At 50.7% G+C, this 13445-nt stretch overlaps 1 protein-coding gene across 1 annotated transcript in view; it reads left to right on the top strand.

Annotated features, from left to right (window-relative positions):
* LOC139274175 (zinc finger protein 721-like) overlaps positions 1-11661 on the top strand; it is a 141721-nt gene extending 130060 nt beyond the window's left edge. The window contains exons 8-11 of the mRNA XM_070891212.1: positions 2994-3086; positions 4180-5425; positions 8985-9036; positions 11253-11661. Of these exons, the coding sequence (XP_070747313.1) occupies positions 2994-3086; positions 4180-5425; positions 8985-9036; positions 11253-11525 (1664 nt within the window). The 3' untranslated portion in view covers positions 11526-11661. The remainder of the gene's footprint in view (positions 1-2993; positions 3087-4179; positions 5426-8984; positions 9037-11252) is intronic.
* The last annotated feature ends 1784 nt before the right edge of the window (positions 11662-13445 follow it).

The raw sequence follows: 13445 nt of genomic DNA, 5'->3' as shown, positions 1-13445 counted from the left end.
CCATGTGGGGCTGTCCGGGGAGGTGAGCTCTGGGCCCAGTGGGACCAACAATTGCCCATGTGGGACTGTCCGGGGAGGTGGGCTCTGGGCCCAGTGGGACCAACAATTGCCCATGTGGGGCTGTCCGGGGAGGTGGGCTCTGGGCCCAGTGGGGCCAACAATTGCCCATGTGGGGCTGTCCGGGGGAGGTGGGCTCTGGGCCCAGTGGGACCAACAATTGCCCATGTGGGGCTGTCCGGGGGAGGTGGGCTCTGGGCCCAGTGGGACCAACAATTGCCCATGTGGGGCTGTCCAGGGAGGTGAGCTCTGGGCCCAGTGGGACCAACAATTGCCCATGTGGGGCTGTCCGGGGAGGTGAGCTCTGGGCCCAGTGGGACCAACAATTGCCCATGTGGGGCTGTCCGGGAAGGTGGGCTCTGGGCCCAGTGGGGCCAACAATTGCCCATGTGGGGCTGTCCGGGGAGGTGAGCTCTGGGCCCAGTGGGACCAACAATTGCCCATGTGGGGCTGTCCGGGGAGGTGAGCTCTGGGCCCAGTGGGACCAACAATTGCCCATGTGGGGCTGTCCGGGGAGGTGAGCTCTGGGCCCAGTGGGACCAACAATTGCCCATGTGGGGCTGTCCGGGGGAGGTGGGCTCTGGGCCCAGTGGGACCAACAATTGCCCATGTGGGACTGTCCGGGGAGGTGGGCTCTGGGCCCAGTGGGACCAACAATTGCCCATGTGGGACTGTCCGGGGAGGTGGGCTCTGGGCCCAGTGGGACCAACAATTGCCCATGTGGGGCTGTCCGGGGAGGTGAGCTCTGGGCCCAGTGGGACCAACAATTGCCCATGTGGGGCTGTCCGGGGAGGTGAGCTCTGGGCCCAGTGGGACCAACAATTGCCCATGTGGGACTGTCCGGGGAGGTGGGCTCTGGGCCCAGTGGGACCAACAATTGCCCATGTGGGGCTGTCCGGGGGAGGTGGGCTCTGGGCCCAGTGGGACCAACAATTGCCCATGTGGGGCTGTCCGGGGGAGGTGGGCTCTGGGCCCAGTGGGACCAACAATTGCCCATGTGGCGCTGTCCGGGGGAGGTGGGCTCTGGGCCCAGTGGGACCAACAATTGCCCATGTGGGACTGTCTGGGGAGGTGAGCTCTGGGCCCAGTGGGGCCAACAATTGCCCATGTGGGGCTGTCCGGGAAGGTGGGCTCTGGGCCCAGTGGGGCCAACAATTGCCCATGTGGGGCTGTCCGGGGAGGTGAGCTCTGGGCCCAGTGGGACCAACAATTGCCCATGTGGGGCTGTCCGGGGAGGTGAGCTCTGGGCCCAGTGGGACCAACAATTGCCCATGTGGGGCTGTCCGGGGAGGTGAGCTCTGGGCCCAGTGGGACCAACAATTGCCCATGTGGGGCTGTCCGGGGGAGGTGGGCTCTGGGCCCAGTGGGACCAACAATTGCCCATGTGGGACTGTCTGGGGAGGTGAGCTCTGGGCCCAGTGGGGCCAACAATTGCCCATGTGGGGCTGTCCGGGAAGGTGGGCTCTGGGCCCAGTGGGGCCAACAATTGCCCATGTGGGGCTGTCCGGGGAGGTGAGCTCTGGGCCCAGTGGGACCAACAATTGCCCATGTGGGGCTGTCCGGGGAGGTGAGCTCTGGGCCCAGTGGGACCAACAATTGCCCATGTGGGACTGTCCGGGGAGGTGGGCTCTGGGCCCAGTGGGACCAACAATTGCCCATGTGGGGCTGTCCGGGGGAGGTGGGCTCTGGGCCCAGTGGGACCAACAATTGCCCATGTGCGGCTGTCCGGGGGAGGTGGGCTCTGGGCCCAGTGGGACCAACAATTGCCCATGTGGGGCTGTCCGGGAAGGTGGGCTCTGGGCCCAGTGGGACCAACAATTGCCCATGTGGGGCTGTCCGGGAAGGTGGGCTCTGGGCCCAGTGGGACCAACAATTGCCCATGTGGGACTGTCTGGGGAGGTGAGCTCTGGGCCCAGTGGGGCCAACAATTGCCCATGTGGGGCTGTCCGGGAAGGTGGGCTCTGGGCCCAGTGGGGCCAACAATTGCCCATGTGGGGCTGTCCGGGGAGGTGAGCTCTGGGCCCAGTGGGACCAACAATTGCCCATGTGGGACTGTCTGGGGAGGTGGGCTCTGGGCCCAGTGGGGCCCACAATTGCCCATGTGGGGCTGTTCGGTGAGGTGGGCTCTGGGCCCAGTGGGGCCCACAATTGCCCATGTGGGACTGTCCAGGGGAGGTGGGCTCTGGGGGGAGGTTAGGTTGTTAAACATTATAAACAGAGTTTGTTTTCGGGACAAGTATTTCTGCAGCGGCTTTTAGTCCCATTTTCCACATATATGCACATTTGTTTTAATTAATGCAGGGAGGTCTTACTGCACCTGTACAGGGCCTTGGTGAGGCCACACCTGGAATATTGTGTTCAGTTTTGGTCTCCTAATCTGAGGAAGGATGTTCTTGTTATTGAGGGAGTGCAGCGAAGGTTCACCAGACTGATTCCCGGGATGGCAGGACTGACATATGAGGAGAGACTAGATCGACTGGGCCTTTACACACTGGAGTTTAGGAGGATGAGAGGGGATCTCATAAAAAACGTATAAGATTCTAACGGGATTGGACAGGTTAGATACGGGATTGGACAGGTTAGATGCGGGAAGAATGTTCCCGATGTTGGGGAAGTCCTGAACCAGGGGACACAGTCTAAGGATAAGGGGTAAGCCATTTAGGATCGAGATGAGGAGAAACTTCTTCACTCAGAGAGTTGTTAACCTGTGGAATTCCCTGCCACAGAGAGTTGTTGATGCCAGTTCATTAGATATATTCAAGAGGGAGATAGATATGGCTCTTATGGCTAAAGGGATCAAGGGGTATGGAGAGAAAGCGGGAAAGGGGTACTGAGGGAATGATCAGCCATGATCTTATTGAATGGTGGTGCAGGCTCGAAGGGCTGAATGGCCTACTCCTGTACTTATTTTCTATGTTTCTATTGTTGTGATGTAGGCATCGCTGGGCAGGCCACGCCACCATATATCGCCAATCGCCAGTTTCCTGTTGAGAAGATGGTGGCTTTCCCAAACCACTGCAGTCCATGTGGTGAAAATACTCCCACGGTATTGTTAGGGAGGGAGTTCCAGAATTTTGACCCAATGACGATGTAGAAACGGTGATGTATGTCCAAGTCCGGATGTTGTGTGGCTTGGAGAGCAACTTGGATGTGATAGTGTTCCCAAGCATCTGCCCCACTGACACTTGGGAGTCCCTGGCCAAAGACATCCCTAAGTGGAGGAAGTGCATCCGGGAGGGTGCTGAGCACCTCGAGTCTCGTCGCCGAGAGCATGCAGAAAACATGCGGAAGGAGCGTGCGGCAAACCTGTCCCACCCTCCCCTTCCCTCAACGACTATCTGTCCCACCTGTGACAGGGGCTGTTGTTCTTGTATTGGACTGTTCAGCTGCCTAAGGACTCATTTTAAGAGTGGAAGGCAAGTCTTACTCGATTCTGAGGGACTGCCTGTGATGATAATGCATCTGCTGCCCTTGGCCTTCTAGGTGGTGGAGGTTGCGGGTTTGGGAGGTTGTCAAAATTCTGGCCAAGTTGCAAATGTCTAAACTCCCTCTCCTTCGCCTCCTCCTAATGAGGCCAGAGTGTTGTGTACGCCCAGCCCACGTGGTGGGTTCCCGTCCCAGAAAGACATTAGTGAACCGGTTGGGTTTTTACGACAATCATGGTCACTTTTTTGTAGTGCCGGCAATACAAATGACCAGATTCATTAAGTTCAATTCCACAATCTGCCTCTTTCTGTGGGTGCACTATCACACTCCCTTTTACCTGTTTCAAATTCATTTGCAGATGCAGATGTATAAAGTTTCTCTCCTTTGCCTCTCCCTCTCCCAGCGCTCTCACTCCTCCCGTTGAGGCCAGAATGTTGGGTAGGCCCAGACAGGGTGGTGGGTTCCCTTCCCTGAAAGACATTAGTAAACCAATTGGGTTTTTATGACAATCTGGTAGCTTTCTTGGTCACTTTTTTTTCTACTGCTTGTCCCACAAATGACCAGATTCAGTCAGCTCAATTTCACAACCTGCCTTTACTTTTTGTGCTCATTCTCCCTTTTTAAATTCATTTTACAGGGTGGCGGAAGAGGAGGATTTGCAGACGGGACATTCAAACGATGTCAAAATCTGACAAGTCACTCAATTCATCGTGACGTGTGCATATAATCGGCCTTTGAATATGGAAGCAAAAGGCACCATTCACAGTGAGAAGAAACCATACATGTGTTCTGTGTGTGGACGAGGCTTCAGCCAATCCTCAGGCCTATCGAGACACAAGCGCAGTCACACTGGGGAGAAGCCATTCACCTGCTCCGAGTGTGGGAAGGGTTTCACTCAGTCATCCAATCTACTGACTCACCAGCGAGTTCACACTGAAGAGAGACCTTATAAATGCCCGATCTGTGGGAAGTGCTATAAAAGTTCCGGGGAACTGACGAGCCATCAACGTGTTCACACTGACGAGAGGCCGTTCAGGTGCTCTCATTGCGATACTGGGTTCAGGCGGTCATCTGAGCTCTCTGTACACCAGCGCACTCACACCGGGGAGAGGCCGTTCACCTGCTCCGTGTGTGGGAAGGGATTCACTCAGTCATCCAGCCTGCTGACACACCAGCGAGTTCACACCGGGGAGAGGCCGTTCACCTGCTCTCAGTGTGGGAAGGGATTCACTCAGTCATCTGACCTTCTGAAACACCAGCGAGTTCACACTGGGGAGAGGCCGTTCACCTGCTCCACATGTGGGAAGGGATTCTCTCGGTCATCCAACCTGCTGTCACACCAGCGAGTTCACACTGGGGAGAGGCCGTTCACCTGCACCGTGTGTGGGAAGTGTTTCACTCGCTCATCCCACCTGCTGACACACCAGCGAGTTCACACTGATAAGAGACCTTTCAAATGTTCTGACTGTGAGAAGAAATTTAAAAGCAAAAAGGATCTGCTGAGACATCAGCGATTTCACGTTAATAACAGATCTTTTAAATGCTCGGACTGTGAGAAGAAATTTAAAAGCAGAAAAGATCTGCTGAGACACCAGCGAGTTCACACTGGGGAGAGGCCGTTCACTTGCTCTGAGTGTGGGAAGGGATTTACTCAGTCATCCACCCTGCTGAATCACCAGCGAGTTCACACTGAGGAGCGACCGTTTAAATGCCCAGACTGCGGAAAGTGCTACAAAAGTTCTGGGGAACTGACCTTGCATCAACGTGTTCACACTGACGAGAGACCGTTCAGGTGCTCTCACTGTGGGACTGGGTTTAGGCAGTCATCCAACCTCACTGTGCACCAGCGCACTCACACCGGGGAGAGGCCGTTCATCTGCTCCATGTGTGGGAAGGGATTCACTCAGTTATCTAACCTGTTGACACACCAGCGAGTTCACATGTGACTGCGGGGGTTGGATTCTGCTATTATTGCTGCTGTTAATCACATCCAGGACGGAACCGTGTCCATTCTGACACCTGGGGTTTTGTTTTCTGCTGATAATCCCTATAACAGGGCTGGGGTTTAATATTCTGGATATATAGCTGATGTGTTCACGGGGCTGCAGTGTTGCTTTAAGAACATCTGTCAGTGAGCTTTCCCCTTAATTCAGGGATACACCATCAGAAGTTAGTTCACAATAAAATTATACATTTTACTTCAATCCTATATTAATCTTTAGTACATTTCAGTGTCTGAAAGGTTCCGCTGGTGAGCATTCCAATTAGAAAGTACTGATTAATCCTCACTGACAATCCTTACTGACTTGCACATTACCTACACACTGGCCCCTCCATTATCCACCAGAAAGAAGGTGCAGAATCGATAGTCCCCAAATGTTGCCCCTCCGTCTAGTACAATGTCCTCGGCACGGGAATGGAGATGTCCAATCCAAGCAAAGAGCTGAGTTTAACCTTTCTGGGCCTGTAGGATTGGTTTATATCAGACAGGAGGGGATTGGTGTCAGTGACTGTGGGGTGGGTTTATATCAGACAGGAGGAGATTGGTGTCAGTGACTGTGGGGTGGGTTTATATCAGACAGGAGGAGATTGGTGTTAGTGACTGTGGGGTGGGTTTATATCAGACAGGAGGGGATTGGTGTCAGTGACTGTGGGGTGAGTTTATATCAGACAGGAGGAGATTGGTGTAATGGAATCATAGAAATTTATGGCACCAAAGGTGAATATTCAGCCCATCGTGTCATAGAAACATAGAAAATAGGTGCAGAAGTAGGCCATTCGGCCGTTCGAGCCTGCACCACCATTCAATAAGATCATGGCTGATCATTCCCTCAGTACCCCTTTCCTGCTGTCTCTCCATACTCCTTGATCTCTTTAGCCGTAAGGGCCATATCAAACTCCCTCTTGAATATATCCAATGAACTGGCATCAACAACTCTCTGCGGCAGAGAATACCACAGGTTAACAACTCTCTGAGTGAAGAAGTTTCTGCTCATCTCAGTCCTAAATGACCTACCCCTTATCCTAAGACTATGTCCTCTGGTTCTGGACTTCCCCAACATCGGGAACATTCTTCCCGCATCTAACCTGTCCAGTCCCGTCAGAATCTTATACGTTTCTATGAGATCCCCTCTCATCCTTCTAAACTCCAGTGAATAAAGGTCCAGTTGATCCAGTCTCTCCTCATATGTCAGTCCAGCCATCCCTGGAATCAGTCTGGTGAACCTTCGCTGCACTCCCTCAATAGCAAAAACATCCTTCCTCAGATTAGGAGAGCAAAACTGAACACAATATTCCAGGTGAGGCCTCACCAAGGCCCTGTACAACTTCTGTAAGACCTCCCTGCTCCTATGCTCAAATCCCCTAGCTATGAAGGCCAACATACCATTTGCCTTCTTCACCACCTGCTGTATCTGCATGCCAACTTTCAATGACTGATGTACCATGACACCCAGGACTCGTTGCAACTTCCCTTTTCCTAATCTGCCGCCATTCAGATAATATTCTGCATTCGTGTTTTTGTCCCCAAAATGGATAACCTCACATTTGTCCACATTATACTGCATCTGCCATGCATTTGCCCACTCACCTAACCTGTCCAAATCACCCTGCAGCCTCTTAGCGTCCTCCTCACAGCTCACACCGCCACCCAGTTTAGTGTCATCTGCAAACTTGGAGATATTACACTTAATTCCTTCATCTAAATCATTAATGTATATTGTAAAGAGCTAAGGTCCCAGCACTCCACTAATCACTGCCTGCTATTCTGAAAAGGACCCGTTTATCCCAACTCTCTGCTTCCTGTCTGCCAACCAGTTCTCTATCCACGTCAGTACATTACCCCCAATACCATGAGCTTTGATTTTGCACACCAATCTCTTGTGCGGGACCTTGTCATAAGCCTTTTGGAAGTCCAAATACACCACATCCACTTGTTCTCCCTTGTCCACTCTGCTAGTTACATCTTCAAAAAATTCCAGAAGATTTGTCAAGCATGATTTCCCTTTCAAAATTCCATGCTGACTTGGACCGATCCTGTCACTGCTTTCCAAATGCGCTGCTATTTCATCCTTAATGATTGATTCCAACATTTTCCCCACTACTGATGTCAGGCTAACCAGTCTATAATTACCCGTTTTCTCTCTCCTTTTTTAAAAAGTGGTGTTACATTAGCTACCCTCCAGTCCATAGGAACTGATCCAGAGTCGATAGATTGTTCGAAAATGATCACCAAATGCATCCACTATTTCTAGGGCCACTTCCTTAAGTACTCTGAATGCAGACTATCAGGCCCTGGGGATTTATCGGCCTTCAATCCCATCAATTTCCCTCACACAATTTCCCGCCTAATAAGGATTTCCTTCAGTTCCTCCTTCTCACTAGACCCACTGTCCCCTAGTATTTCCGGAAGGTTATTTGTGTTTTTTTTCGTGAAGACAGAACCGAAGTATTTGTTCAATTGGTCTGCCATTTCTTTGTTCCCCATTATAAATTCACCTGAATCCGACTGCAAGGGACCTACGTTTGTTTTCACTAATCTTTTTCTCTTCACATATGTATAGAAGCTTTTGCAGTCAGTTTTTATGTTCCCTGCAAACTTCCTCTCGCACATCCAAGTACTTTTTTAATTGCGATGAAAGGCGGGTAGAGGCAGAAACCCTCACCACGTTTAAAAAGTACTTGGATATGTGCTTAAAGTGCCGTAACCTACAGGGCTACGGACCAAGAGCTGGTAAGTGGGATTCGGCTGGATAGCTCTTTTTCGACCGCCGTGCACACGATGGGCTGAAATGACCTCCTTCTGTGCTATAAATTTCTATGATTCTGTGGTAGTTGAAATCCCCTACTATTACTGCCGTATTGTTTTAAGACTTCTCAGAAAATTACCTACATATTTGCCTTTCTATCTCTCTCTGACTGTTTGGGGGGGTCGATAGTACACTCCCAGCAGTGTGACTGCCCCTTTCTTGTTCTTCAGTTCAATGCATATGGCCTCATTTGATGATCTTTCTCACATATCATCCCTCCTCACTGCTGCAATCACACCTCAGCTTATCTGCCTTGTTCACTAGACTCCTTGCCTTGACGTATATACCAATAAGCACTGCCAGACTCCTTTTGTTGTCGATTTTCTAGCCTTTATTTCCTCGGCCTTCCAAACTTTCTTATTCATTTTTTGCCTTCCATTTCCAACTTTGCTTCTCTCCCTTCTGAATCTACTCTCAGGTTCCCAACCCCCTCCCCAACAGCACTAGCACACCCCCCGCGAGGATATTGGCCCCGGCTCTGTTTGTGTGCCACCCATCCGGCTTGTACAGGTCCCAGCTCCCCCAGAAACGGTCCCAATGCCTCAGGAATCTAAAGCCCTCCCTCCTGCATCATCTCTCCAGCCACCCATTCATCCGCTCTATCCTCCTATTTCTGTGCTCACCAGAACGAAGCACCGGGAGTAATCCGGATATTACGACCTTTGAGGTCCTGCTTAATAATCTCTTTCCTAGCTCCATAAAATCTGCCTGCAGGACCTCGTCCCTCTTTCTGTCTATGTCATTGGTACCGATATGGACAACACCCGCTGGCTGTCTATCCTTCCCCCCCCCCCCCCCTCAGAATGTCTTGCAGCTGATCGGTGACATCCTTGACCCTGGCACCAGGGAGGCAACATACCAGCCTGGAGTTACGGCACAGAAACAACTGTCCCCATAACTTATTAGATCCCCTATCAACAATGCTTTCTGATACGTCCTTGCTATACAGTATAAATGCACACGAGGCCCATGCTTGAGAGAAGGTCAGTCTGTGACCTGTCCTTTATTCCATCGCACTCAAATGATGGAAGTGGGTGCAGTTTCCCCTTTTATATCTGAAGGTCCAGGTTAGGAGTGTCTCCCACAAGTTCACCAACCTAGTGGTCAGTGTTCTCAGAGTGTACAACTTCGGTCAGATTATACATGGGTTACAATGCTGGTTGAATACATGACACTTTCCTCACCATAACCCACCACCGCCCTTTACAGCCGAGCCACCCGTGATGCCATGGACTGGGTTTGGGCTGTACTCCCCCGAGGCACCATCGGCCTCACCAGTACTGGTTAGAGAATGAAATGCACTCTGGGGACTCCTGCATTACCTGCCTGGTCTTCTTTGTCTGTCTGTTGGTCACCCATTCCTTCTCTGCCTGCTGCACACTCTTAAGCTGCGCGTGACCACGCCTGAAACGTGCTATCCACGTCGCTCTCAGCCTCACGGATGAAGTGCTGTCAGCCGCCTCAAGCTCCGAAACCCAGGTCTGGAGCTACTCCAGCCGACAACACTCCTGCGTGTATGCTGCACCCCACAGGTTTACATCTGTTTAAAGCCACAACAGAAAGGTCCGGTTTCCTCCTGGAGTTTGAGAGAGATCAGCTCTGACAATGATGTACAGTTTCAGACAATGAGGGTGATCCGGGCTCAGCTCCGCCCACTGGGTCCCACAAGCCCTGCCCCTCACACATCCCGATTGGTCCTCCAGCCCCACCCCGTTCTTCCTATTGGTTTGGAACTGCCGTCAATCAACCGGGCAGTGTGAGCTGAGCATGCGCTGGCGGTGGTGGCGATTGCGGGTGAGGCAGCGGAGGGAGGGAGCGGGTTAATAAACCCCAGGGGGTGACGCAGACTTCACACACACCGAGTGAGGGCCCAGGCCCCGGCCGCCCGCCCGCCCGCCCGAGAGACAACACTCCGCATTATCTGCTTCACACAACCGGTGCGGGCCTCAGGCCCCGAACAAGAACCTGCGGCTCCGGCGTTTGCCCTGAGTGAGGCCCCCGGCAGCCGCGGGGCTTTCTCCCGGTGATAGGCCCGGGGAACGGGGGAGGCCGTTCACCAGCTGTGTGTGTGTGACAAGTGATACACTCATTCATCCCAGCTCCGAACACACCAGCTCATTCACACTGGGGAGAGACCTTTTCAATGCTCTGATTGTGGGGACAGCTTTAAAAGCTCTGCAGAGCTGGTGAGACACCAGCGAGTTTATACTGGGGAGAGACCGTTCACCTGCTCAGTGTGTGTGGAAAAGGATTCACTCAGTCACCCAACCTTTTGACACACCAGCGAGTTCACACTGGGGAGAGGCAGCGAAGGTTCACCACACTGATTCCCGGGATGGCAGGACTGACATATGAAGAAAGACTGGATCGACTTGGCTTATATTCACTGGAATTTAGAAGAATGAGAGGGGATCTCATAGAAACATATAAGATTCTGACGGGACGGGACAGGTTAGATGCAGGAAGAATGTTCCCAATGTTGGGGAAGTCCAGAACCAAAGGACACAGTCTAAGGATAAGGGGTAAGCCATTTAGGACCGAGATGAGAAGAAACTTCTTCACTCAGAGAGTTGTTAACCTGTGAAATTCCCTACCGCAGAGAGTTGTTGAGGCCAGTTCGTTAAATATATTCAAAGGGGAGTTAGATGTGGCAAAAGGGATCAAGGGGTATGGAGAGAAAGCAGGAATGGGGTACTGAAGTTGCATGATCAGCCATGATCATATTGAATGGTGGTGCAGGCTCAAAGAGCCGAATGGACGACTCCTGCACCTATTTTCTATGTTCACTTGCTCCGTGTGTGAGGAGCGATTCACTCTGGTAGGCAACTTGCTGATCATGCAACTTCAGTACCCCATTCCTGCTTTCTCTCCATACCCCTTGATCCCTTTAGCCGTAAGGGCCACATCAAACTCCCTTTTGAATATATTTAACAAACTGGCCTCAACAACTTTCTGTGGTAGAGAATTCCACAGGTTCACACTGGGGTGAGGCCTTTCATCTGCTCTGTATGTGGAAAGGAATTCATTCAGCACTCCAACCTGCTAACACACCAGCGAGCCCACACTGGGGAGAGGCCATTCATGTGCTCTGTGTGTGGGAAGGGATTCACTTTGGTTGGCAACTTGCTGAGACATCATCAAGTTCACACTGGGGAGTTGCCGTTCTGTACCATGTGTGGAAAGGCTTTCACTCAGTCATCCAACCTGCTGACACGCCAGCAAGTTCACATGTGAGTGCAGGCATTAAATTCTGCTGTTATTAGTGATGTTATTAGTGCTGTTAATCACATCCAAAACCATGTTCATTCTGACAGTTGGGGTTTGTTTCTGCTGATGTCAATAACTCCTGTACTGGGCTGGAGTTTAATATTCTGGATATATGTCAAATAAATCAACTTTGTTTTAAACACATTGCTGTAGATTTTTGTCTTTCATAGAAACATAGAAAATAGGTGCAGGAGTAGGCCATTCAGCCCTTCGAGCCTGCACCACCATTCAATAAGATCATGGCTGATCATTCCCTCAGTACCTCTTTCTTGCTTTCTCTCCATACCCCTTGATCCCTTTAGCCGTAAGGGCCACATCTAACTCCCTCTTGAATATATCCAATGAACAACTCTCTGCGGCAGGGAATTCCACAGGTTAACAACTCTCTGAGTGAAGAAGTTTCTCCTCATCTCAGTCCTAAATGGCTTACCCCTTATCCTAAGACTATGTCCCCTGGTTCTGGACTTCCCCAACATCGGGAACATTCTTCCCGCATCTAACCTGTCCAGTCCCGTCAGAATCTTATATGTTTCTATGAGATCCCCTCTCATCCTTCTAAACTCCAGTGAATAAAGGCCCAGTTGATCCAGTCTCTCCTCATATGACAGTCCAGCCATCAGTCTGGTGAACCTTCGCTGCACTCCCTCAATAGCAAGAACGTCCTTCCTCAGACCAGGAGACCAAAACTGAACACAATATTCCAGTTGAGGCCTCACTAAGACCCTGTACAACTGCAGTAAGACCTCCCTGCTCCTATACTCAAATCCCCTAGCTATGAAGGCCAACATACCATTTGCCTTCTTCACCGCCTGCTGTACCTGCATGTCAACTTTCAATGGCTGATGAACCATGACACCCAGGTCTCGTTGCACCCACCTCCCCTTTTCCTAATCTGCCGCCATTCAGATAATATTCTGCCTTCGTGTTTTTGCCCCCAAAATGGATAACCTCACATTTATCCACATTATACTGCATCTGCCATGCATTTGCCCACTCACCTAACCTGTCCAAGTCACCCTGCAGCCTCTTAGCGTCCTCCTCACAGCTCACCTGAGTGTTTAGCATCACCTGGCTGGAGCTCAGAGAGGACAATCTGGGGGGAGGATTGTACGGCGGGAACAGAACTTCAGCCTGGACACAGTCCTTCAGGGCCACACTGAGAGGAGCAAACGTCACTTTGGTCTTTCTCTTATTATTGGGCGAATTTCTCAAGTGTGTTCAGGATAGTTTTCTGCAACAACATGTCCAGAATCAACAAGGGGACATGCCATATTAGAGTTAATAATGAGTAATGAGCCAGATTTAGTCAACAGCCTAATAGTGCGTGAACATTTATCTAATAGCAATCCTAATATTATCGAGTTCAGCTTTATGTTTGAAAGGGAGAAACATGAAATAGCTGCAAAGATTCTACTGTTAGGTAAGGGCAACTTCAATGGGATGAGACAAAGACTGTCCACAGTAAACTGGGCAAATCCGTTTATGGGTAAATCAACAAAAGATCAGTGGGAGGTGTTCAAAATATAATTTAAGGTGATACAGAACCAGTTTATACCCCTGAGAGGCAAGAGCTCTACTTGCCACAAATACAGCCATGGATAACTAAAGAAGTAAAGGACAACATAAAGCTAAAAGAAAAAGCTTACAAAAATGCAATAAATAGCACAGATTGTTGTGAATGGGAGAAATACAAAGACCGACAAAAGGCGACAAAACAGATAGAGTTACAAAAAGGAGTATAAAAAAACTTGCAAGGGTTCTCAAAATCAATACAAGCGTTTTTACAATTATATTCGGAAAGAGACAGTCATCAGGACTGTGGGTCCCTTGAAAACAGATAATGATATTGTAAATGATAATAAGGAAAAGGCAGACATGTTGAATAAT

This window comes from Pristiophorus japonicus, chromosome 9 (assembly GCF_044704955.1).
Source record: "Pristiophorus japonicus isolate sPriJap1 chromosome 9, sPriJap1.hap1, whole genome shotgun sequence".
In the NCBI taxonomy this organism is placed as follows: Eukaryota; Metazoa; Chordata; class Chondrichthyes; family Pristiophoridae; genus Pristiophorus; species Pristiophorus japonicus.
The sequence above is the reverse complement of the archived record's forward strand: the minus strand, read 5'-3'. Positions and strand labels throughout refer to the sequence as shown.